This window comes from Rhinoraja longicauda, chromosome 7, assembly GCF_053455715.1.
Source record: "Rhinoraja longicauda isolate Sanriku21f chromosome 7, sRhiLon1.1, whole genome shotgun sequence".
NCBI lineage: Eukaryota > Metazoa > Chordata > Chondrichthyes > Rajiformes > Arhynchobatidae > Rhinoraja > Rhinoraja longicauda.
The window spans coordinates 61,110,057-61,137,554 of record NC_135959.1 but is presented as its reverse complement, the minus strand read 5'-3'; the positions used below and the strand labels follow the sequence as shown (position 1 = coordinate 61,137,554).

The 27,498-nt window shown below is 42.1% G+C and overlaps 1 protein-coding gene across 8 annotated transcripts in view; it reads right to left on the bottom strand.

Annotated features, from left to right (window-relative positions):
• The window catches only part of LOC144595325 (protocadherin Fat 3-like), a 588,884-nt gene that overhangs the window by 40,295 nt on the left and 521,091 nt on the right, over positions 1-27,498 (bottom strand). For all 8 annotated transcript variants that reach the window (XM_078402696.1, XM_078402698.1, XM_078402695.1 and 5 more), the window contains 6 exons: positions 26,832-27,046; positions 25,058-25,195; positions 21,518-21,661; positions 11,287-11,484; positions 6,912-7,710; positions 881-1,015 (listed from right to left, as the gene is read on the bottom strand). In XM_078402696.1, coding sequence (XP_078258822.1) covers positions 881-1,015; positions 6,912-7,710; positions 11,287-11,484; positions 21,518-21,661; positions 25,058-25,195; positions 26,832-27,046 — 1,629 coding nt within the window. The remainder of the gene's footprint in view (positions 1-880; positions 1,016-6,911; positions 7,711-11,286; positions 11,485-21,517; positions 21,662-25,057; positions 25,196-26,831; positions 27,047-27,498) is intronic.

The window sequence follows — 27,498 nt, the reverse complement described above, 5'->3', positions numbered from 1 at the left end:
GGGGGAAGTCTTTTAGGACCGAGGTGAGAGAGTGGTGAATCTGTGGAATTCCCTGCCACAGAAGGTAGTTGAGGCCAGTTCATTGGCTATATTTAAGAGGGAGTTAGATGTGGCCCTTGTGGCTAAAGGGATCAGGGGGTATGGAGAGAAGGCAGGTACGGGATACTGAGTTGGATGATCAGCCATGATCATATTGAATGGCGGTGCAGGCTCGAAGGGCCGAATGGCCTACTCCTGCACCTATTTTCTATGTTTCTATGGTCTTAGCATCATGTTTGGCATACATTGTGGCCCAAAGGGCCAATTCTTGTGCTGTACTGTTCTATGTTCTATTTGTGTGAGTTTAGTTTAATTTAATGTCACGTGTACCGAGGTACAGTGAAAAGCTTTTTCGTTGCTTACTAACCAGTCAGCAGAAAGGCAATGCATGATTGCAATCGATCTATTTAAAGCGTATAGATACATGATAAGGGAATAATGTTTACTGCAAGGTAAAGCCAGCAAAGTCCGATCAAGGGTAGTCTGAAGGTCACCAAAGAGGTAGATAGTAGTTCAGCACTGTTCTCTGGATGCGGTGATGCTTATTGATGCATAAGTGATGCTTATTCTCAGTAAACTCAATGTTAGGTAGGTCCTAAATGTTAGGTGATTTGTTGAAGAAAATATCACAAAACTCCATCAATCTCCCTCACTGGCTTTGTATCATCCCACCAAATGATACCTGTTACACATGAAAAAAGGGAAGTATAATTTGTCATTGCTTTAATCAATCCTCATCTGATCTCACATATTTCATGACATTTACTGAACAGAATTGTATGGAAGTGAAGACTTTTTTGCTGAGCTAATAAGTACCACCTTTAATCTCCTCCTTGCTTACCAGAGCATTCTCCCAGATTCCCTGGTGGACACTGACAGACGTATGGTCCTTGGCCCTCACTGCCTCTAATGCAATGCATGTCGCTTGGGCAAGGCTTGTCTTGGCAAACATCGGAAACCACAGGGCAGAGTTCACCTGTTGTTGGAAAGAAAACAAACCGAGAAACAGTGAAGATAGGCACAAAAAGTTACAGCGGGTCAGGCAGCATCTCTGGGGAGAAGGAATGGGTGATGTTTTGGATTGAGACCCCTCTTCAGGCACAAAAATCTGGAGTAACTCAGCGGGTCAGGCAGCATCTCTGGAGAAACGGAATAGGTGACGTTTTGGATCGGGACCCTTCTTCAGACAGAGTCTCAGAGGGGAGGGAAACGAGAGATATGAAAAGGTACATAGAACAAATGAATGAAAGATATGCAAAAGGACAAATCAAAGCCAGCAACAATGATCAAGGAAAGGTGGAGGCCACAGTCAATGTTGGCTGTGGGGAAGGTGATATTGAGTGTTGCAAACAGTGAAACAGCAGGACGACAGTGAAACTAGTACACAACTAGGGTGAGGGAGAGACGGGGAGAGAGGGGTTACTTGAAGTTAGAGATGTCAATGTCCATACCACTGGGTTGTAAGCTGCCCAAGCAAAATATGAGGTGCTGTTCCTCCAATTTGCACTGGGCCTCACTCTGACAGTGGAGGATGTCCAGGACAGAAAGGTCAGTATGGGAATGGGAAGGGGAGTTATAAAGTGTTTGGCAACCGGGAGATTCCTTAGGGCAAGGCGGACTGAGTGAAGGTGTTCAGCGAAAGAATTGTCCAGTCTTCATTAGCTAAATACTGAGAGAAACAGTGTTAGCAAATCCCTACTTAAGGCTACAATCATATATTATTTATTAATGCTTCTTTATATTAAATTTTAAGTAACATTTTAGTTTCTTAGATTATTCTCAGATTCTTTAATAATATAAGGCATTGAAATAAGAACTGCCAATTTGTTCACGTTTAAGATTGTACGTTGCTGATTTATCCACTGCAGATACTAATGGACTGAAGAAAGTCTTTTCCGGTACTGTAACAGACTCTAAATTAATCTCACAAAATTATACCTACTTTCTTTTCGTGTTAAAATGTATCCACTGATATACTGAAGTCTGTTGAAATGAGATAGAGTGTTTGCAACAGATGTCTGAGGTTTGGTTGTGGACCTACAGCCAAAACGGTAAATGATGGTGCCACAATTGTAGCACCACCTTCATCACCATTGTCCTGGCGACTGTTAATGAAAATGTTTATTTAAATTGGTCATATTTTTAAAGTTTAAAGAGTTAAAGTTTAGAGAGATTTTAAAGTTTAAAAATTACATTTCGATCCAACTTCTTAAAGGTCTTCAGCGTGTGATGTCACAATGGGACCCGCACAACTTTAATTGCACCCCCCCCCCCCCCCAGAGGAGTGCGGCGAAAAGGCCAATAAACATGGCCACTGCCAGGACGGGCGCTCTCCTGCTGGCGGGCACCGCGATGGCCACCCGGGGCCAGGGTCAGTGGCTCCCTCTCCCCCCGCACCGGCACCCAGCCCCAGGGGAGATTCCGAGCAGGAGGAAGATGGTCATCGTCCCAGCGCACTGGACAATCACCGGACGGACAAGGACGGATGGACACACACACACAAATAATCTAATATAATAATACTAGGGTCCTAGACCAATACAGGCTTTGGTCCACGGCTCGCTCTGGCTGCAGCACTGGTGCCACGGGGCCGAGGTGAGTGGCACCCTCTCCCCTTCCCTGTCCCCCCTCTACGAGGAGTGGGCCCAAGGGGTCCACTTGGCCTAGTTTATATTAAGAGTGTTATATAAATATATATTGCAACAATTATTTGCCTCAACTCTTCAGAAATAATTTATAGGTTATAACCGATTTGGGGAAAATCTGGGATTGTGAAAGATTGTACAGTGAAAGACTTTTGAAAGGTCATCTACTTTAAAGGTGCTATATAAATGTGTATCGCAACAATTATTTCCCACAACATTAAAAATATATATTTATTGGTTATAAACAATTTTGGGAAAACCTAGGATTGTGAAGGGCACAATAAAAATAAAGTATTTCATTAGTAGTGAAGTACAACATAAGTGATTTGAAGAATAGATTGGGAGTTGAACAAATAAAATTGGTATTAAAATCCATTGAATAGTGCTTTTATAAAAAGCATATTAAAAGTATTTGTCCAATGGTTTGAGTTGTTACATGGAAGTTTGTTGCACTATTTGGTTGAAGAAATCTTCTATGCTGTGTATGCCACTAAAGTTATATCAAAATAATAATTTAGACTCTGGAAGAGAGAAAGGTCTTCTCTCTCTGTTAAAGTATGGTGGAGGAGAAATTTGTCCTTGATTGCTAGCAGTTAAACTAAAATGAGTTTTGAATTACAGAAGCTCAGTACATCCCACTGCCTTTGGTGCATATCAATCCTCTGGTGTGCCTTTGGTGCATATCAATCCAAAGGCAAAGTTCTAAATAACTCATTGTACTGCTTCCTCAGAGAAATGTAGAGCCGTGTAGCACAGAAACCAGTCCTTCAGCACAACTCGTTCATGCCAATAATGATGCCCCATCTGTATTAATCCCATGGTCCATACCCCTCTATTTCATTCCTATCCAAGTTTCTGTTTAAATGCCTCGAAATGTTGTTATTGTACCTGCCTCAACCACTTGCTCTGGCAGCTCGTTCCATACACCCACCAACCTCTGTGTGAAAATCCTGCCCCACAAATCTATCTATATCTATATAGTAAAAATCTCATTTGTTTGTTTGTTTGTTCCTGAACTACAACCAAAACGGTACACGATAGCGCGACAATTTTAGGCCCACCTTACTCACCATCGTCCCTTTGGTGCGAATGGAAGTGTCATTGAAATCAGTGTTATATTTTTAATGTTATTCACATTTTAAATTTCAAATCAATCTCTTAGAGAGGGAGGGGGGGGGGGGTGCAGGGAGAGAGGGAGGGGAGATAATGGGGGGTTGACGGGGATGGAGTTGGGGGGAGGGGAAAGGGGGAGGGGAAAGGGAGGGGGAGGGGAAAGGGAGGGGGAGGGGAAAGGGAGAGGGAGGGGAAAGAGAGGGAGGGGGAAGGAAGGGAGGGGGAGGGAGGGGGGAGAGAGGGGAGGGGGTTGAGGAGGGTGGAGTGGGGGGGGAGGGGAGGTTGGGCCCAATGGGTCCACTTGGTCAAGTTATCTATAAATTTATACAACAGGAGCTAGCTGACTTATCAGAGAATTACAATTGGAAACCATGCCTGGTTTAAGGATGAGAAATAAGAGATCAGGAACCTTGCTCCTCACTGGTTCACCCTGGAAAGCATACAATGTATTTGTTGCACAGGTGCACACAGGTTCCCCCACATGTGCATGACCAGAACTGTATCAGTTCTGATAATCAAAGTAGTTTCTGACACTGTAAAAGCTGAAGCAAGAATACTTGTTGACCAAAGTACAGTATTGGACATCGTGCACTGTTCACTGATCATCTCATCATGAATTTTCATAAAACTGGAGGGTAAAGGAGAACCATGATTATGACAAAAATAACAAATGATGTTTTTGGCCAGGATCTTTCATTAGACTGCCAAGCAGTTCATCAACATCAATTCTTTTTCCTCCCAATATAAAGAAATTTAAATTAAGTTTTTAAAGACACAGTAGTTTTGAGGCTAAATTGATGCCAGCAGAAGTGTGGAATCATTGAGCTTTGACTAAATATTTTCTCATTAGAAATCATGAATGTATTGACTTGTTTTTCAGACCTTGACTTCTCTTAGATTGCTCCTGGCAATCAATATATCAACATAATTTCAACCCAGCCCAACTTCCCTCTCTCACAAGCTGCTCATAGTCAGAGTTTCTCAAGAACATCTGCACTAATTCCCACATGATTCTTGAATTCCTAAGGCAAGTTTACATGGAATTGGCTGCTGTATCATTAATTAAATGATTTTACATTGGGATGAAATGTTTAATTCAAATGCAATCCCCAGTCAAAGAGATTTATGTATATTCGTTAAACCATTACTAATCTAATACCCTCCCCTCAAAAAATCATGAGTTCAATGCAGGCAAGGTATGGTTTGCTCAAGTAGCAAACCATAAAAATGTAACTTCTCACAAATTGCGTTTACATTGCGTTCTCACCCATTGCACCATAGGCAAAGAGCACCATAGCTGCAATATTTTAGTTCAACATATTGTGCATCAGCTAGAAACATCAACTGGTACCTGAGGCATGTGTAATGCAATGTTTCTCAAACAGTATTTCAGTATCATTGATCTAATGGGATTAGCACTCTATCTTGATTAGCAATAAGACCGTCCTTACAATGTTTGTGTCAAATATCTATGCAGAAGTTACGGCTTTTCTAGGTCTGGTATTTCTCTTCATTCACATTTGTAACCTACCAGCAAACAAAAAGCATAAATGCTTTTTTTCCCCCCAAACATAATATTTATTGTTCTCGAAAGAGCTACATGAGGAAATGCTCCTACACTGCCACGTGCATAAACGAAAACAAATGTACTCCAATGGCTGGATATCCCTATTTTTCAAAGTAGTTGTTTTGCAGAATGGGCACATTAAGTGAGACAATGTGGCTACACTTATCTTAATGTACCTTCAATAATATATTTAAACAAGGTAAAAAACAAATTGTTGGAGGAACACAGGCAGCACCAGGGGCGAGAATAGACACGTAGATGTTACGAGTTAGGACTCTGCTTCACACTGATTAGAGTGGAGTGGGGAGAAAGTTGGAAAGCTTAACCCACTGAGTTCATCCAGGACTTTGTGTTTTGCTCAAGATTCCAGCATCTGCAGCTTCCTATATCTCTATACATTTAAACTGCATAGTTCGATGATTTTATATCCATGTGCAAAGATACTAAATTTTGCAGATTATATTTCTTTAGATTTTAGAGGTACAGCACAGAAACAGGCCCACTGAGTCCGCACTGACCATCAATCACCCCATACACTAGCACTATCCCGCACACGAGGAGCGATTTACAATAGCCAATTAACCTAAAAATCTGCATGCCTTAGGAATGGCTCGAAGGGTCGAATGGCCTCCTCCTGCACCTATTTTCTATGTTTCTATGAATGTGGGAGGAAACTGGAGCACCTGCAGAAAACCCATTCAATCACAGGGAGAATGTACAAATTCCATGCAGACAGCACCCATAGCCAGGATTGAATCCGGGTCTCTGGCGCTGTACGGCAGCAACTCTACTGCTGCACCAAGGTGCTGCCCTCATATTCTTTCACAGCAACATAGGCCATTTGGTGCAGTGTCCATGACGGCTCACAATCCATTCCCTGACTTACTTCCTCAGAAGGCAGTGGAGGCCAGTTCTCTGAATGCATTCAAGAGAGAGCTAGATAGAGCTCTTAAGGATAGCGGAGTCAGGGGGTATGGGGAGAAGGCAGGAACGGGGTACTGATTGAGAATGATCAGCCATGATCACATAGAATGGCGGAGCTGGCTCGAAGGGCCGAATGGCCTACTCCTGCACCTATTGTCTATTGTCTAAACCTATTTTCTTTTGCATGTCAAACAATTTGAGAATTAGGCATGTGAGATAAATGCCTCTATTGTTCCGATCAACCACCTGCACTAAAGGCAATTTACACAGACTATTCAAAAACCAACCAGCATGCTTTAGAAAATGAAAATAGAAAAAAACCACAGCAATTGGGCGAGAGTCACATGGTCACAGGGGCATCATGCAAATTCTCACAAACAACATCAGAGATTAGCATTAAATCCGTGGCTGCACTCCCAACTGTGGCCACCACTTTGCTGATAAGAGCCTAGTGCAAATCTGAAGCTGCACAATATTTTGATAATATGAGCACATTTTAAACAAAAAAAAGACGTATCAAATTAACCTTCCTGTTGATCATAAGATCCAGCTTTAAAAATCTTCCCATGCAACAGTTTTTAAAATGCAGTTGGGAGATTTTCCCGGTTTTTGATATTACTCACCATTGCAAGCGCATGTTATACTTCTGTGAAAACGAGGCGACACAAAGCTGATCCGTGCAGTGCTGTAGGTGGTAGTGGACTGTGGTTCTGCAGAAATCACTGGCTCACAGTTGTCTTCTTGACATTCCTCATTTGGGCAACGCTTGTCCACAATAGTGGAAATAAGAAGGCCATTGTCCAGATCTCTCTTTGCAATGCTAAGCTTTTGAATTAAATAAGCTGCTCTATAGAACCCACTTCTATACATCTGCACTGCCAATAAAACCTCAAGCTGCTGTGTGTTTGTTATTGATTCAATACTAATAATATGAACAGTGTCTTGCTTTTGGACAGCAAATATGTTCCGAAGGCTCCGCCTAAATCCATGGAGATAAAGTCCGATAAAATCCTCAGGAGAGATGTTTTCAAATTGAATAGTTATTGCATTGTTTAGCATTTCCTGAGTTAACTGCTCAACATGAACCACTACGTCAACAGGGACAGTGAAGCGTCCATCACTGACTGATACATTTAATATATACTTGCCACTATCCAATCCTCCAAGTGCAATAATCTTCCCATCTTGGCTGTTTATATTGAACATACTTTTTTGATCTGACCTGAAGCTGTAGCTAAGAACATCATACATATCCTGATCAGTAGCATGAATTTTTCCAATCATGCCTCCTGAGAATTCATCTTCCATTGTGGAAATAAAAATCTCGAGTGGGATTGCAGTTGGTTTGTGAATGCTTTCTTCGATCACGCGGACAAAAACATAGGAGGAAGACCTCAGTGGTGGTTTACCAGAATCTTGAGCCTGTTGTAGTAAGAACAAAAACAAATACATAATTGATACATTTTTGGTCATTAAGAGAGTGTTAATTATGGCATAAAACACAAAATAGGTGTAGAGTTTCAAGAAGCATATTATTTCTGAAAGTGTTTATTAGTTTTAAAGTATTATGCTGCAAATTTGATTTTATTGTTGCCACAGATGCTGAATTGCTTCAAATTTTGATCGGGAGCCAAAATGTAAAATGCTATTTAGGAAACTGGGACAATTGCACACGATGGAAGCATACTAACTAGGGAGGCGATGATACTGACTCTTGTGCAGCATACTGTTATATTGTCTGATGGTGATTCAGTAATGCCACGTGTTAACCATCTGTTGGTAACCAGGCATTTTGCAGAGAAGGACATGGTCAAATTTAAAGGGATCCTCGAAGATATCGGTGAATGAATTGGAAGTTGTTTTGATAGAATTTCGCAGTGACTTTAATTTGGAGGAGTCATGTCCTGTTGTCTGAGAGTGCTGATCTGGGGGCTGTATTCATCCCTATATGAATGAGAATGGATGGATTGGTTGTTATCACTTTGGACATCCAGCAAACCATGGAGAAGAGGAGGAGGGTTCAAACACTGAGGCAAAACACCTCGAGGCACAAGGAAATGGAAAGAACCACTTATTATCATAATTAACAATTATTAAAACTTTCCTTGAGGAAAGAGTCCTTTTTTTATCTCTTTGGAAGGCTTATCTTTCCAGCGTCATCAACCCACTGGGCTGCAAGCTGCCCAAGCGAAATATGAGGTGCTGTTCCTCCAATTTCCAGTGGGCCTCACTATGGCACTGGAAGAGGCCCATGACAGAAAGGTCCTATACCCACCAAGCGAAGGTGCAATATCTGCGTACACCGCGGTCCTCAAGTTGGTGAAGATCTGTCACAGGCTGCAGAAAGGCCCGAGAGCACTGCATGTGGTAGTGAAGTTTACCATTGCCACCATTTTAGTTTGACCCTGGCTCATTCCAGGTAGGAATGGCAAACGCTGGTAATGTTTTCTAATTTGCAATTATCATAGTATGAGGGAGATGACAGAGACCATCTATTTAAGGACATGCAAATTTTCCTGAGGAAACAGGTTATTTAGGTAAACGAGCCTTGTTGATATGGCAGGACCGATCATGGTCATGGATTGCACCCACAACACATCAAGGGCTTCTCAAACAACGGTATCTACACATCACTAGCTCTGTGAGACAGCCTCAAAACAGGTGGCAGTCTATCCGCTAGTTGTTGAACTATTCATTAGGTTGTACACGGGCTTGCTCCAATATGCTGCTGAAGCTGTGCCAGTGTGCAATGCCTTCTCCTGCAACAGTGAGAGCACTTTGCTAAAGAGTATTCTGCAATGGCTCTTGTCATGGTGCTTGTCATGAATCAGTGTTCTGCAATGGGTCAAGTCCTGTCGTGGCTGAATAGATGGTAAGGTGCATGAAAACTGATTTAAGAGTGAGTTTGGAGTAATTGAGTGTGACTGAAGGTTTGGTGAGATGAGTAAATTGTTGATGAGAAATGGGGCTCAATTGTGTGAAGCAAGCACTGCCATAATTCACTGATTTGGAGTACACATAAGCATTAAACATCTTTGAAAAGTTCTTGATGCTTCACTTCTAACATTGACCTTTACTGCAAATTCCTTCCACAGTTTGTTGAAAAATGGCATCCTGGCCTCTATGCACAGAGGACCTCTCCACTTCTATCCACCTCAACTACCAAAGTGTCAGACGTGCACCTGCAAACTAGGGAACACTCTGGTCTATCCTCAGTTAAACTTGGCAGCTAATGGACATCTTGTCCTATTTAAAAGATGTCGGCATGGTTTCACTCAGTGCCGGCAAGCTCTCTGGTGCTAAGACAATAAATGATGCAGTGAATGTTCAGCATCATGCATCGGGAGTCAAATTCATCGCACTTTGTGATCCCTGCAGGTGTATTTTAGCACTAATCAATGTCCAAAATCATGTTCGTTTTAAAATTAGTTCATTTTTGCTTCCAATTATAGCTTGCTCTCATAAAAATGAAGGATAATTCACAGATATCATTGAGACGTGCTCTTCACTGATGGTGGCAACACTAATTTAGATTAGATGAGAGGAACAGGAGGAGGCTATTCAGCCCCTGGGGGTTGAATGATTGACTCTTGTTTGTACAAGTGTGAGCAATATTGTTGTGCTGAGCACAAATGAGACTCAGAAGCAGCAAGCAATTATATGCAGCATGCATATCAATATATGCATTCTTTAAAATACCCTGAACATCTTTTTAATGAATTCCGACCAACTAGATTCTGATATGGTGCTTGCTTCTCAACTTCTGTTAAAGATGGAGACAGTCTGCAGGTGACCTCATTAAATCAAAATGATGTCTGCAGAAGCAGTAATTCAACTTGAAATTAAGCCCTTTGAAAACCTTGGTGAGAATAAATCTCTCTCATGAGGCTGGCTATAACTCAGGAATTAATTAGTCAGATTCAGTTCAAAACCTAACAGTTATGTCTGATTGCTGCCTCTATAATACCATACAATTTCTTATTAGAGATGTCTTGATAGAGAAATCTAAATGATGAGGCAGAAAATAGTTTGGCTCCAAAGAGATTATTTCAGTACCGCTGCTTTCTGTTCTATTTCTTAAATTAATGTACTTGGAAATAAATTTTGACTCAAAGAAAAATGGCTTTAGGATTTAGAATAACTCAAATTTGTTTGATTTAGTATAAAAATCATTAAACGGATTAATGCTACAATTTCAAAATAATATTTTCAAAAATATTTTAAACTGAAGTCATGAATATGCACTAGGTCAGTTGTACCCACAGTAAAATCAAAAGCACTTTTAACATTAAGCAATGAAAATAGCGCTACAAGGTCGACTAAATGTGAATCTCTGGTCAGAAAAATATACATGACATTGATCTCCTTCGCCAGGTAATTTGGTGGAGCTTTGCTCAAAGGACTTGGGGGAGAATATGCCATAGTCTGTAAGACATGATCAGGGAAAGCAAGTATCTATTCAAAATAAATAATATTCAAAATAGAACGTTGACTTCTCCAACTTCAAGTAACCTTTGCTTTCCCTCTCTCTCCATCCCCTCCCCAGTTCTCCAACCAGTCTTGCTGTCTCTGACTACATTTTATCTCTGTTTGCTTTGTGGTTACCTTCTCCCAACTAACAATGACGTATTCTACATTTTCCTTGACCTCCATTCCCTTTGTCCTTTCACACCTTACACTTCCTTATCTATGTTCCCCACACTCCCCTGACATCAGTCTGAAGAAGGGTCTCGACCCGAAACGTTGCCCGTTCCTTCTCTCCAGAGATGATGCCAGTCGCGCTGAGTTACTCCAGCATTTTGCGTCTATCTATTCGAATGATTTTGTTTTGAGTTATGCACATCAATGCTTTCCAACTAATTGGAATGGAACTAAATATCAGCCACTGGGATAATCGGTCAGATCCACTCATTTCTAGCCACTGACCATCTTTCCCAGAGATTCAGATCCAAACTGCTCCTAGAAAGGAACTGCCTTAATGCTGCCATAATAGCTCACCTGCACATGTAGATGGTACTCGGTTGTATCCTTCTGATTAAATATAACTGCAGATCTCAGAACTCCTTCCTGATCTAAAACAAATTCCTTCCCATCATTGCCTGCAAGAATAGTAAAAGCAAATGGAGGCCCATTGTGTGAAGAGTCCTTGTCCGTCACTGAAAGTTTCACGATGCTGGTTTCCACAGGTTTATTTTCCTATAAGCACAGAGGGTGAATACATTTCAATGGAATTGCTAATACATCATTAGAGAAAACAACAACGTCAACTTTCATCTTAATGCATTAAGAAAATTGGAAAGTACAGAACCTCACACTAATTGAAGTAAGCTGCAGTTTTCTAGTCTTCTAGAAGAAACAGTTAATTACAGCAAGTGTACAAATATTCATTTACCAGTTTGCAAAGGGAATGACAGTTCTTGGTCATCTACTTATTGTAAATCAATAAAATGTCAGGCAATGTTATAATCGACGTGTTCTCTCCCACAACTCAAAGCAGTAGCTTTTACATGTCTATGATCTGATGTATAAATAGTATCATTCATTATTATTGCTACATGTGAAGCTACAAGGTACCATGTAAAGTTTTGTTTACATGCGATCCAGTCAAAGAAAAGACTATATATGAATACACTTGAAAAAGGGGGGAGCCAGCGCTGCCGTGGCAACTGCGGCTTGCCTGCAGTCCGTCTGTCTTTTGTGTTTTTTGTTGTTTTTGTCTGAATTGTAGTTTTAATATGGTGTAGGGTTTGTATGTTATGTTTGTGGGGGGGGGGGGGAGGGAGGGAACGGGAACTGTAAAATTCTCTCTCCCGAACGGAGACGCGACCTTTGTTTCTGTGTCGTGTCTCCGTTCCCGCTGCGGCCTACCACCGACCATGCACCTGGGACCACCTGGGGCTCTGGTTCGCAGAGCCCGCAGCCCGGACTCACCAACTGTGGCGCAGGCCGCCTTCGGATGCTGCGGGAGCGGCTGCGACTCGTCTCCGGAGGCTCCGGCGCGGGCCGCGTGGACGTCGGAAGCCCCAAGGCCCCTGGGTGGGGGCCGACATCGGGAGCTCCGGCAGCGGCAGAGGCAGCGTGTTTGCCCGCCCCGAATCGCGGGGCTTGGGTCGGCCCGCCGCGGACCTTTCACCGTCCAGCGCGGGGGCTTCAATGTCGGGAGCCCCGACCGCCCCGACGTGGCAACGACAACAGCCTGACCGCGGGACAAGACGGCAGGGGAAGAGAAAAGACATTGTGGCCTTCCATCACAGTGAGGAGGGGACTGGAGGAGGCTCACTGTGATGGATGTTTCTTTTTGTTTGGTGTTAGTTTGTGATTGTATGTGTTATTGCATTTTTATTGATTATTCTTATTGGTCTTATTGTTCAACTGCGGGTAATGTTTCATTTCACTACACATTTATGTGTATGTGACAAATAAACGACTATTGACTATTGACTTAAGCTGTCCTCAGCTGCTTGGTGGCCTTATAATAGATATGACATAATGAGGGGCAGAGATAACATCAATAGCTACATATTTTCCCCAGGGTTGGGAAATCAAGAACTAGAGGGTGTTGTTTGAGGTGAGAGGGATTGCGTGTACACAGCTGCGACCGCAGCTGTCACAGAAAGTGGTGGAGGTGGGCACAATTATGACATTTCAAAGCATTTTATGTGGCCACATGGATAGGAAAGGTTTGGTCAATGTGGGCCAGGCCAGACTGGGTTAGATAACTTAGTCAGCATATACAAATTAAGCCAACGGCTGTTTCCATGCTATATAGCTCTGTGACTCAATGCCAGAGTTCAGCAGCAGAGAAGCAGCAATCTATCCGAAGACCCATTGCTTCCACCTCGTTGGTAACTGATTTCCATTCAGTGTTAATTCAAGTAGTGATTTTTCCAAAGGTTGGGTTTGCCTTGAAGTCAAGATTTCTGTAATACCTTGATTTGAGAAATGGATGCTTTTGGAAATCAGTATATCAGTGACTGAAAGAGATCATGCAAAGGAAAACAACATGCTAAATGACTGGGGAAGGGACGAGGGGGAAGAATAATCTCACTATCAAAATCAATAGTTTCAGTCCTAGCCTCACATCACTAATATGATTAACAGCAAAAAAATGTTTTTTTAAAGGCTCTTCAACATGGCAAAAATGTTCCAAGCTCTGGTGTAATAGGGTTAATAAAGACATTTTAATCTGTGCCATGTAGAGAAATAATAGCTAGTGATGGTTTGGACAGGAATAGATGTTAAGAAAGAATTAATGCTGAACAATGGCAGAGGGAAGGAAATACACATCCTAGACTTGGAAAACTGAAGGCATTACAGTCCATGCTGCATCAATACAATTCATGTATGAGCAATAGATGAAATTTTGACAGAAGGTTGTATATCTTAAATCAAATGCTTTCTAACTGGAAGTCAATGTTGGCCAGGTGGATAGGGGTGATGAGTGGACAGGACTCGGGGTGGGTTTGGATGTAGTTAACAGAGTGAAGCTCAAAGTTATGGGGGGGGGATGTTAGCAACATGGAGCCATCATATCTGAAGGACGCAAAGGCACGGGTGAGATGGGTTAAAAATACAGGAGAATCGTCATTGAAACATCGTCCGAGGAGACAAATACCTGTATCATTCACGAAGGTTGTGCTAAAAATGGTGGTATAGAATAAAAGGTAATATCTTCTGCAATTAATGATCTTAAGCAAGATTTGAAATGGTTTGCAGTCAAATCAATTTCCAATTAAAACACAAAGTATTTGTGCTATAACTCCAGGATAAGCACTCAACTAAGAAAACCAAGCCCAAAACCAAAGTACTATCCAACTAAATACACCAACTTACAATAAATGACTCCATATGCAAAAAAAACAACAGCTACCTACATATTAATTATCTTTAAAAAAAACACTAATCCTGTATAACAGAGCTTTATTTGTCGTTCGGTACCGAAGTACCGAACGAAACTACATAGCAGTCATAGAAAAAAAAAGAACACAAGACACATAACCCCAACACAAACGTCCATCACAGTGACTCCAAACACCCCCTCACTGTGATGGAGGCAACAAAACTTCCACTCTCTTCCCCACGCCCACGGACAGACAGCTCGTCCCCGACCGACCCGCACAGTCCCCGCACCGGGCGCTGAAACGTCCCGCGGCCGAACCGGGCGATGAAAGGCCCGCGACCAAGCCTTGCGCAGCTAAGTCCCGTGGTCGAGCCGCACCGGGCGATGTCAAGTCCGCAGTCGAGCCGCACCAGCGATGAAAAGCCCCGCAGTCGAGCTGCACTGGGCGATGTTAAGCCCCGCAGCCGAGCTGCACCGGGCACTGTTAAGTCCAGCGGCCAAGCCGCACCGGGATGTAAAGTCCAGCGGCCAAGCCGCACCGGGATGTAAAGTCCAGCGGCCAAGCCGCACCGGGATGTAAAGTCCAGCGGCCAAGCCGCACCGGGTGATGTAAAGTCCAGCGGCCAAGCCGCACCGGGATGTAAAGTCCAGCGGCCAAGCCGCACCGGGATGTAAAGTCCAGCGGCCGAGCCGCAGCGGGCGATGTTAGGCCCCGCAGCCGAGCCGCACCCCGCGCCGTGAGGAAGAGAAAAGTCCCCCCCCCCCCACCCCCACCCACCCACACCACCACCCCCTCCCACACATACACAACCAAAAATATATATATAAAAACCATCCCAACACCGACACACAAAAAAAAAAAAGAAAAAAAAAGACGGACAGACTGCTAGTCAGCCGCTGCCGTTAGGCGCCGCCACGTGATGCAAGTATATCATTGAACTTATCAAGTGGACACCTCCCTTCATTGGTGTTTCATTGAGTTGGGCCCACAACTCCTCGGGAAGGCTCAACTGTTGGTTCTGGGTTCTGGGTTCTGGGTTCTGGGTTCTGGCTTCTGGCTTCTGGCTTCTGGCTTCTGGCTTCTGGCTTCTGGCTTCTGGCTTCTGGCTTCTGGCTCCATGCTACCAGCATCTACTAAACACCATCTATGGTGCCAGTATCTACTAAATAAAGGAAGCTGCAGCCAATTAGCTCACTCTAACAAATGCTAAATACCTGCATCCTACCACTAATCCTAGCCTATCATTAAGCTTGTAACACCACAAATATCGCCCTTGCATGACCGGGATACACTTGCACAGACTACAATTACAAAGAAATACACATTCTGCATGCCATACGTTTCCTTTCTGCCCCTAACTGACACAATGTCTTCTCCACCAAATCCACCTACTGCCTTGCTATGCCGCCTCTGACATTTGCTTTGCAGCCTGACGCAAACTCTATCCGTGAAGTCCTAACTCTCGAAATAGCGACATGGTTGATCTCACTATACAACCCACCTCCAATCAGGGCCTATACGGATGATAATGTGCTGTCACTATGCGGAGATGCACTGGAAGAAAGCAAAGTTATTAAAATATGGTCTGGATTTCTTACATAAAAATCACGAAACCTCTCAGCATTGGTGGGGAAAGGAGGTGCAACGTCACTTTCATTCTTTCTCTGTGCAAAGCCCTGCAAGCAGCAGAGAAACATTGCGATTCTGCTGGCTCTGCCGATTACACTCACTCGTTTCTGAGCATGCCAAGCCGTCCAGAACAGAATGTCACCACTAAACACATATTGCTGATGTACTTGATCAAATAGCGACCATGACAGCCAAAACTTTCAGCAAGTTTGTTAGTGATGTCTCGACTGAAACAATCAGTGTCACAATGAGCCATAAACCAGACACAATCTCTAGTGACACTGCTGAGAATTAGTACGAGCAAGTCCTGGTTTATTGGCCAGCTTAACAGTTTTAAAAAAAAGGAGTCATACTTCACCTCAGAGGCATTAACTTCTTTTCCTAAACCCTGTTTGGTGAACCAGCACTGCCGAACACCTTTTACATGTATCAGAGCCTCTTGCAAGGAAGGGAACATTTCCAGTGTTCTTGGATGTGGAAAAATACTTTGATAAAATTTTACACAAGGTACTGCCACAGAGAATATTAATATTTTTATAGGATAGATTCTTCAAAGATCATTTTCTGTTAGAGAAAGCTCGGAAACTTTTACCATGTCATGTTCAACACCAGGAATTCCCATGGGAATATGCCTGCAATATCAATCCATGCATTAATGCCTCTCCAGCCTACTTTTATTTGATTTGTGATATTCCAATATTGAGCAAAACAATGAGTTCGCTCACGTTGTGCTGGTTTATTTACACTGGAGTTGAATGGAGAAATATATAAATATATAAATAATGTGTAGGAAGGAACTGCAGATGCTGGTTTACACCGAAGATAGACACAAAATGCTGGAATGACTCAGTTGGACAGGCAACATTTCTGGAGAGAAGGAATGGGTGATGTTTCGGGCCTCAATCCAAAATGTCACCCATTCATTCCAACCGGGGATGCTGCCTGTCCTGCTGAGTTACTCCAGCATTTTGTGAAGAAATAAAAGGATGCTTGGTTGATCGGGAAGAAATATCGGCATATCAAAAGCAAATTTCCAAGAAAAACAGGAGAAAGATGGGATGATTGATCGCTACAGGTGACTGGGCAGCAGAAAATGGAGGCACCTGTGAATGCCTTGGCAGAGAAATAAGGCAGATGGACAACATCAGTCTGTGGGGACCGATATGTGAGCTGAGGAGGGAAAGCAGCAGCCCAGATGAGAACTTTCCTCCTGTTTCTGCCTCACCCTGGAATATGGTGTACCAGCCCTCTTCACCTGAGTCTATAATGGTCTCAGAATGACTCCCAGTGCCACAAGATGGACAGAATCTGAGGCAGAATTCAATCTATCAAGGCATTGCTGGTATGATAGCATAGAGGAAAGGGTTTCCACTTAATAAAACATGGTTGGGCGGTTTTAGCAGTCCAGTCCGAGTTGAATTTGCATCAATTTATTTTATAGAGGGTATGAATAAGAAGGTTAGCGAGGGGGAATTTGCTGATTCAAACACAAGGAAAATGAAAAGTGACAGCTGAGAAAATGGTGAACAGTAGGAAATGATGATAAATGACTCAAATGCAAAGCTGATGCAGCAGAGTTCAGATTACAAGAATATGGCTTTATGGGGAAATAACAACATGATAAATAATACAAGTGGGGAAAATTATTACTTGTAAATACTGTATACGAATGCTACCAGCTTCAATAATCTGGTACAACTACTCAATGTTATTTGTGGAATAATAGGCTATGAGGTTTTGCCTTCATTTAACAGACATAAACTTACAGATCTGAGGACTGGACTCAGCACAGGACGGAGATGAGGAAAAAACTTCTTCACACAGAGAGTTGTGAATCTGTGGAATTCTGCCACAGAAGGCAGTGGAGGCCAATTCACTGGATGTTTTCAAGAGAGAGTTAGATATAGCTCTTAGGGCTAACGGAATCAAGGGATAAAAAGCAGGAACGGGGTACTGATTTTGGATGATCAGCCATGATCATGTTGAATGGCGGTGCTGGTTCGAAAAGCCGAATGGCCTACACCTGCATCTATGTTTCTATCTTCCCAAACCACACTGGGAGCCAAACTGCAGATTGCTGACAAATAGGTTTAATCTAGGGCAGGATACACATAACGTTTAAGCTGCAACCACACTATTACAAAGCATGATCACATTGAATGGTGGTGCTGGCTCGAAGGGCCGAATGGCCTACTCCTGCACCTATTGTCTATTGAGCCAGCACCGCCATTCAATGTGATGATGGCTGATCATCCACAATCTGTACCCCGTTCCTGCCTTCTCCCCATACCCCTTGATTCCACTAGCCCTAAGAGCTTTATCTAACTTTCTTTTGAATGCATCCAGTGAATCGACCTCCACTGCCTTCTGAGGCATAGAATTCCACAAATTCACAACTCTCTGCATGAAAAGGATTTTCCTTATCTCAGTTCTAAATGGCCTACCCATTATTGTTAAACTGTGGCTCCTTGATCTGGACTCCCCCAACATCGGGAACATGTTTCCTGCATCTAGCGTGTCCAATCCCTTAATAATTTTATATGTTTCTATAAAATCCCCTCTCATCCGTCTAATCTGACATTTCCAGCCTGGGAAAAAGATTCTGAGTGTTCAACCTGTTTATCCCAATCCATCATGTTTGGAATGGGCATCAAGGGGGGGAAAGGCCTATACGTGTACACACACACACATATATATATATATATATATATATACGCGTACACACATAAATGCACACATACTTATACACATACACACATACATATATACACACACACACACACACACACACATAAATATATGCACACACATATATTCACATAGTTGGGCCTATCTAAAAACATCTCAAAAACCACTACCGTATCTGCCTCCACCATCACTCTGAGCAGTGCTTTCCAGGCACTCACTGTTCCGTGTAAAGAACTTGCCTCGCACATCTCCTTTAAACTTTCCCCTCTCACTTTAAAGCTATAATCCTCCAATCAGCAATTTGCAGCCTGGGAAAAAGATTCTGAGTGTTCACCCTGTTTATGCCCCTCTCTGCTCCTCCTCTGGCATACCATCTTGCCCTTTCTCCTGCTCCCGATCCGGCTCAGCATCCAGCCAACATTCCCACCAAAACCTCTCATTTGGCAGCATCATTTTTAGGCTAATGTTGACATAACCATTGAGCCACAGGTTTCCTGTGCAACTACACAAACTCTAAAGATAAAACTCGTCATAGTTTTCCTTTGATTCAATCACCAACAAATGTAGATGCTGAAGACTATCTTCGCTGTGCATTGCAAGGTTTTAGCATTTAATATGGTTTATGTATTATAAGCTAGTTTGATCAAGTACACAAGAATTAAAGTCATGATCTGCCTACTGTGCAAATTTTCGATACGTGTGAATAATCAATACATCACTGGCCTTCAAAGAAGAATGCCTAATGTGAATCGCGTCACAAATGTGGACATCCAGGAAATTTAGGACAAGTTGCCACATGTGGTACTATCGGGATAATTGGGATACTAATTTCTTCAATGATGGCAGAGGTTGGCAAATGTGGAAGGATGTAGATTACTTTGTTGAGATAATGAAGAAAGTGAGAAAGTGTACAATTTTCCACATAAGAGCCAATTGAACTAAAGTGGGGACGGATCTAAACGTTCCTGTTGTGCATAAAAGTAGATCTCTTTCTCGCAATGATGTTTAGGAGGAGGAAAAACTAACTGTATACCCTGGCACGGTGGCGCAGCAGTAGAGTTACCTCCTTACAGCGCTTTTTGTGCCGGAGACCCAGGTTAGATCCCGACTATGGGTGCTGTCTGCACAGAGTTTGTACGTTCTCCCCATGACCTGCATGGGTTTTCTCTGAGATCTTCGGTTTCCTCCCACACTCCAAAGACATTCAGGTATGTAGGTAAATTGGTTTGGTAAATGTAAAAATTGTCCCTGGTTTGTGTGTGTAGGATAATGTTAATAATCAGCGGGGATCGCTAATCAGCGCAGACCCGGTGGGCTGAAGGGCCTGTTTCTGCACTGTATCTCTAAACTAAACCTCCCATAAACAGCCAGGTACCAAGAACGGACAGGAGCAAGAACCTTATGGAAAATCAGAGAAACATCACCGATGTGGCTGCAATGACTGATTTCAATTTAATGGAGAAAGATTGAGAAATCTATAATGAGTGCAGAAAGATTGAAAACATGATCCCGAATCCAATAAATACACTTAGTCAAGAAATCCAAAAATCAGGAGCTTGACGATAGACAATAGGAAATGATTGATCTAGTCTAGTTCAGAAGGTAACTTGGCACTATTTAAAACAGTGGGGATTAATAATATTACAATAATGACACTGCATATCAAGCTTTTCTATAAATATCTGGCAATTAGTTGATCAAAAAATGTTGTTACTTCAAGGAACTAACGTGTAGTAAATATAGTGAAGTAGCAAAAAAGAAATTGAATCTTATAAGATGATGGACGAGCAACTAAATTGTAGGAGCACATTGAGTTCAGTCCAGATAGACTTCCCACCAGGATAATTGAAGAAGTGCCTGATAAAATCAGTCTAATCCTTGTTGCAGCTTTAAAGAATCTATAGAAAAATGAATGGTAAAATCACTGCATGCTAAAAATCTGGAATAAGAACAGAAGTAGTTGTAAGTACTCAGCAGGCCAGACTGAGGTTTTCATGTTTGGTGTGGAGGCAGAAAGAACGAGGAAAAATGAAACCGATATTGATTGAGGTGCAGTTCAAATGTTGATGTGTAGCCATGTGATTTGACAAGCATCTTCAGGTTTTGTACTGTTAATTTCCTACATAGGCTTTCAGTAGCAACAATCATCTGCAAGTAAGCCCACCAATGAACTGGACATTCCAGCACCCGGTGCGGCTCGGCCGCGGGGCCTTCAATCGCCCGGCTCGGCCGCGAGACCTAACATCGCCCGGTGCGGCTCGGCCGCGGGGACTTCCATCCCCTTGCGGGGACTGTGCGGTTCGGTCGGGGACGAGCTGTCTGTCCGTGGGCATGGGGAAGAGAGTGGAAGTTTTGTTGCCTCCATCACAGTGAGGGGGTGTTTGGAGTCACTGTGATGGATGTTTGTGTTGGGGTCATGTGTCTTGTGTTCTTTTTTTTTTGTGTGACTGCTAATGTAATTTCGTTCGGTACCTCGGTACCGAATGACAAATAAAGTCCTGTATTCCTGTATTTGGAAGCAACATAAATTTAGCAAAATGTCTCAAGGCATGAAACATTTACTAACTCAGATTATTTCCTAACACAAAGCATTAATACTGCTTTATTCTGAAGCAGCAATAATGTAGGAAACTTAAATTACTTTAGAGATACAGCGTGGAAACAGGCCCTTCGGCCCACCAAGTCCGCACTGGTCAGAGATCACCCTGTACAGCAGCACTGTCCTACAAACTGGGGACAATTTACAAAAGCCAATACACCTACAAACATAAACGTCTTTGGAGTGTGAGAGGAAACCGGAGCACCCGGAGGAAACCCACGTGGTCACAGGGAGAACGTACAAACCCCGTACAGACGGCACCCATAGTTGGGATCAAACCCAAGTCTCTGGCGCAGTAAGTCAGCAACTCTACCGCTGCGCCCTTAGAGTTGAAATAGATTTAACATTTCTCAAGGGAAGTGAAAATTACACGATATTTGCATTCTACAAATTATAATGTGGATTTTAAATCAATTTAGTTGTATGAAGATGTGTCAGAAATAAACTTGAATGAGTCATTTTGGGGATTTACCTGAATGACAGCTGAATAATTTGCTGGGGTAAAATCAGGAGCATTATCGTTAATGTCTGAGACGTCAATATTCACGGTAACAGTGGATGACATGGATGGTGTACCGCTGTCTTCAGCTTGAACAATTAACGAATATCCAGACACCTGTTGAAATAATTACACAGGCATTAAAGAATTATTCATCGTCTTTTCAACTATTCTCCTGAAAGAAGTTGTCTTGTAAAATTTCATGTAAAATTCTCATGAGTGCTATGTTGAACACAAACACAATCTCACAAAATACTGTGCTAATCATACACTGCAATAAGTGGTTTAATTAGCACAGGAAATCCCTAAAACATAATGCTAATTCTACAGTTCCCTCATCTGAAGACAAAAGTCCCATGTTAATAGGAAGACAAGATACAGAAACACTGTCCTGAAATCCCATCACATAGCACCGTACCTCTATTTATCATGCGGTGGAATAATATCAAAAATGAAATTGCTAAATTCAATCCGGTATTTTGCACCAGTGGCTCACTCTGAAAATCTGTTGCAGATCCTCTATACATATGACATACTTGCATGGAGGCCACTGGATATGTACAATGATATGAAACTGTATGCAGCATGTGAGTTTTGCACACTGAAGCATTAGATGGCAAGCTGAAGCAAGGTTGACATAATGTGTTCACTGCCATTGAATGTGAGGAGTTTGTTGTCTTCGAGTAGGAACTCCTTAAAGTGGTTTTCTTACTGTTCATTCCCACACCATCCCTCTCAACAGTGATTCCTCCCAACCTGAATCTCAATGACTTCGTCATGAAGCCCCATCTCCAACTCTGTCTCTGAATGCCTCACCCCCATCCTTGTCAGAGTCCTTAGAAAACTTCTCCTTAAGTCCTATCTTTTGGCTACTGATCAGCTCTTTCCTTCTGATGAGACACCCACCATAAAGCCTTGACCAGTATGACCCTAACCTACAAACCCTTTCCCATCGTCACCCAATCTCAGGTAATGGAGGGAAGTAAGCAATGAACATGACTCCCATTTTAGAGTTCTAACTTCTTCTTGCTTCTCACTTAAAGGCATCACATCTGTTATTCCCTGAACAAATGTGACACAGAAGTGTCGGTGAGAACAGAAGGGGCTAAGTACCTCTGAAATTCCTGTAGTATTACCTGGGTCACTATTGGCTATGGCTATTATGAAGGACAGAGGTGAACTCAAGGTTGCAACCACAATAGAATTAAAGCAACATCACAGAGGAAGTGTGCTTTGTAGATTCTTGCATCCTTCAGTTCTGACTCTTTATCTTGCACTAAACTGGACTTTAACCAAACATCATTCCCTTTATCGTGTATCTCTACACTGTGATGGCTCAATTGTAATCATGTATTGTCTTTCCACTGGCTGGTTAGCACTCAATAAAAACTTTTCACTGCAGCTCAGTACATGCAACAATAAAATAAACTCACACTCAATCTTATGTCATATTGATTGGTGCGTCAAACATTTGGTCTTAATCTATGACAATTTTGTTGGCATTTTCTTGTTCTGTCTCAGCGTATGATTCACTTCTTGATGCTGTAGGAGGACCAAGTTTTACACTGGCGTGATGAGACACTCTTCCTTGCCATGTGTACACACTCAATAGGCCCAACCCAAGAAAATATATCAGGCCTGAGCTGGATATGGAGCAAAGGCTAAATGCACTACCTCTCCAAAACACCATTACAAAGCAATTTTTTCCTCTTCCCAACACCTCTACTGTTGGTTACACAACTGACTCAATCCAATTCAAACCACACATATATATTTTTATCTTGCTCTATTAACACCAGTAGAATTAAACGCAAAGTGCTGGAGTAACTCAGCAGGTCAGGCAGCATCTGTGGAGAGAATGATTTGGTGATGTTTCGGCTCATAAGGCCATTCAGCCCATCAGTCTACTCCACCATTCAATCATGGCTGATCTATCTCTCCCTCCCAACCCCATTTTCCTGCCTTCTTCCCATAACATCTGACACATCGGGACCCTTCATCAGTCTGAAGATTATGTGGTGAATTGGTCCAGCAACTCTTCTGTCTGAAGAAAGGTCCTTGCCTGAAATGTCACCTGTCCATTCCCTCCACAGATGCTGCCTGACCCACTGAGCTCCTTCAGCACTTTGTGTTTTGTAAAACTAATAGGAACTCTCTTCTTGGTCGGATAAAAAAATATTAGCCAATTGGCCTGATGTAGCTACACATCTCCCAGTTGTACATTGAAACAGTGGTGTACTGCTGATCACAACCTCTCTTCTCTATCCCAAATGTGCCCCATTGATCACGACTGACAAGCACTCTCAAAATCGGAAACGGCACCTGCAGCTTGAGAAGGCATTTAAGAGAAGTTGCTGAACCAACTCACCATGTAACCTTTAAAGATGCTGCAAAAATTTCCAGGCTCGAAAATGACTTGAAGTTTATTGATCATAAGAAAAAAAAAGTTTCAACTTAAAGACGTACTCCAAAGACGTACAGGTTTGTAGGTTAATTGGCTGGGCAAATGTAAAAAATTGTCCCTAGTGGGTGTAGGATTGTGTTAATGTGCGGGGATCGCTGGGCGGCGCAGACCCGGTGGGCCGAAGGGCCTGTTTCTGCGCTGTATCTCTAAATCTAAAATCTAAAAATCTTATTGGAAGTAAAACAATTATTATAGATTTGAAGTTTGTGTTGCAATAAAATGGTTTACATAAATCAAATGTAGTATCTTGAAATATAAAAAATGGAGATAAAAGATCAGATTATATATTTAACTAAATATAATTGCATTTGATATTTGTATTTTGTATTCCTTTATGAATTAAGTAACTCTTTTTGCTGCCTCTGCATTAAATAAGTGATTTATATAATCTTGAAATATATTTGGATGCATTTTTGTTTGCACAGCAATTTCATTTCTCCATTACTCAAATCCACTTAAATTATTTACATCAATATATTTTTGGAGGAGACCTTAGCATGCCCAATGGCTTATTTATGATTTTCCTATTAGGAAAGCCACATAGAACTACAATGCATCAATGAAACCACATTTTGTAGCAAACCAAAACATGATAACTGATTGTAATTTCCCTCTAAGTTCTCTATCTCTCCCTCCCAATCCCATTCTCCTGCCTTATTCCCATAACATCTGACACATTGGGACTCTTCATCAGTCTGAAGATTATGTGGTGAATTGGTCCAGCAACTCTTCAGTCTGAAGAAAGGTCCTTGCCTGAAATGTCACCTGTTCATTCCCTCCACAGATGCTGCCTGACCCACTGAGCTCCCTCAGCACTTTGTGTTTTGTAAAACCAATGGGAACTCTCTTCTTGGTCGGATAAAAAAATATTAGCCAATTGGCCTGATGTAGCTACACATCTCCCAGTTGTACATTGAAACAGTAGTATGCTGCTGTTTCCCTTCCCACAGATGCTGCACATTTCCAACATTTTCTGTTTTTACTTCTGACACATTACAGGAGAACAATTTAAGCTGTTCAAAAAGAGTCCTTGTTCAATCTTTTCTTACTTTTTCTCGATCAAGTCGCTCTTTGATTTTGATTAAACCTGTGACTGGACTGATGCTGAAGTAATTACCCAGATTGCCATTCACAATGGAGAAACGAATCTGTGCATTAGCTTGACTGTCGCAGTCCTCTGCCAACACCTGTTAAATCAAATTCACTGTTAATATTGAATAATGTCATCGATAATCAGATCTTATGTTGTGTCAGACTTTGGAAAGAACCGACCAAAGAGTCAGCTCTGCGATCAAAATAACAGGGCCCTGTGAACAGATATTTCCTATTAATGTGTTTATATTTAGCAATAACAATTTCCACTTATTTAACATCTCTAACTGAGCAGAACATCTCAAGTGTAAAACCCGGGCTAAAAGAGAACATGAAACTGATGTCAAGATTAACTTTTGAGATAAGGGCAAAGACATTTTAACTGGAACTTTTTGAGGAGGGTTTGGAATTGCATTGCATTGCATCGTATGGGAGGCGCATTCCCAATCTCGTTGTACCCCTGTACAATGACAATAAAGATATATTGTATTGTATTGGAAGATGAGGAAATATGTAGTGTGCATCTGGTGGTGCATAAAAAGGATGGGAGGAGAGGCAACACAAATGACCCCTCCACTACGCATGTTAAGTAGCTGAATAGGAAACTCAAGAACCTGGATTTGCACTCTCGGCCTGAAGGCACAGAGGAAAAGTTAATATGTAGTTGAACTTTTCCCATATAGTCAACTATATATTAACTCTAAAGCCAAAGAGATGCAGGCAAATTAAATGGCTACTTTAAATTAATCCTTAATGCAGTGCAATGATGTGAGAATCAAAGCGGGTTGATGGACATGCATGAATGGAAATATATTACAGGCGTACAGGGAAAAACGGAGAGGAAGTGGCAACTGGCCCCGGGAAGCTGGTGTGGGGCCAATGTGCTGAATGGTTTATTTCTCTGCTCTTATGAACTAAATATGAAATACATGGTGCTGGTTTGTGATGGTTTATTTTTTGTCTACAAATAATTTTTGTGCTGACCCATCTGATTGCAAAGAAGACCTAAGGGTGGATATAACTGGAAATGTCTGCAATTGCAACATCACAAATCCAGGGGGAATATTAGCATTTAATATTAGCATTTTAAAGATTGGTACCCAGCAAGTTGGTAACTGCAACTGATACCACTGCCAGGGTGCTCAAACAGGGCACTATAAAGGATGTAGTGTCTTAGGTATTGGAAGGAAGAGAACAGTCTGATTTGCCAATAGGTGGGGAGATGTTCTTTTTTTCTGTTCCATTGATGGTTGGTTTAAAAGGAGATGGAAATTCATCCATCTTTCACAAATTGTGTTTTCTGTGGGGTGAAGTGGCACATGCTGCCTAAATGATAGGATATTTGGCAAGACCTCAGAGAGCTATAGAATGCCCCAGAACTGGTTTGACCTTTACACCATCACAACATGTCTCAACCCACACCAATCCTCATTAAAACATAATCCTCAGAATTTGCAGAGCAAAGTAAATGGTAAGAGAGAGATTCTGTTACATCTGACCCTCCCACCCACACCTTACAGGAAAGCTAATTTTACAAATGGTTTCAGCCTTATTTGTACTATTTGTTTATTGCTCCAGTGTCTGATGGTAGCATTTTGTGTTTCAATGCGTTGTACCTCCATATTTGCAACATTATAATTAGCAATTATCCATTTTGTAACTTGTATGATCTTCGAGGATGCGTTATTCCTGTGAGGTTGCATTGTACTGTGCAAAGAGAAACAGACATACCAAAGCAATGGAATCTCCGATGGGTGAATCTTCACTGATAACAGAATTGTATATGTCCCTGCTGAATTCTGGTGCGTTATCATTGACATCTGTTACGTTGACATTGACGGTAGTGACTGTGCTCAGTGAAGGAGCGCCCCCATCTCTGGCTTCAACCGTGAGATAGTAATCCTTGCAAGTTTCATAGTCAAGAAGCTCAATTACAGAAATAGTTCCTGCATTTAAAGAAGAATTAAAAAAAAAAAAAACCTGAATCATACAACAAAAAAAAAATTCATTCCAAACAGATAATTTCATGTTGTTACCACAATGGCAACTGCGGCATTTATTACTGGGACAATATAGGTTGAATTCATTTGAATGCCACAGTATTTTAAAAAAATACAGCAATATGCTTCTACTCATTTTTCACAGCTTAAGATCATTTATGGACCAAATAGTAGCCCAATGCTGCCATGGACCCACATTCAACTAGAAACTCATGAACACATGTAAATGAGAAGGTATCACAAAATGCTGGAGTAACTCAGCGGGTCAGCAGCATCTCTGGAGAGAAGGAATGGGCGACGTTTCGGGTCGAGATCCTTCTTCAGACTGATGTCAGGCGGGGGGGGGGGGGGAACAAAGAAAGGATATAGGTGGAGACAGGAAGACAGTGGGAGAACAT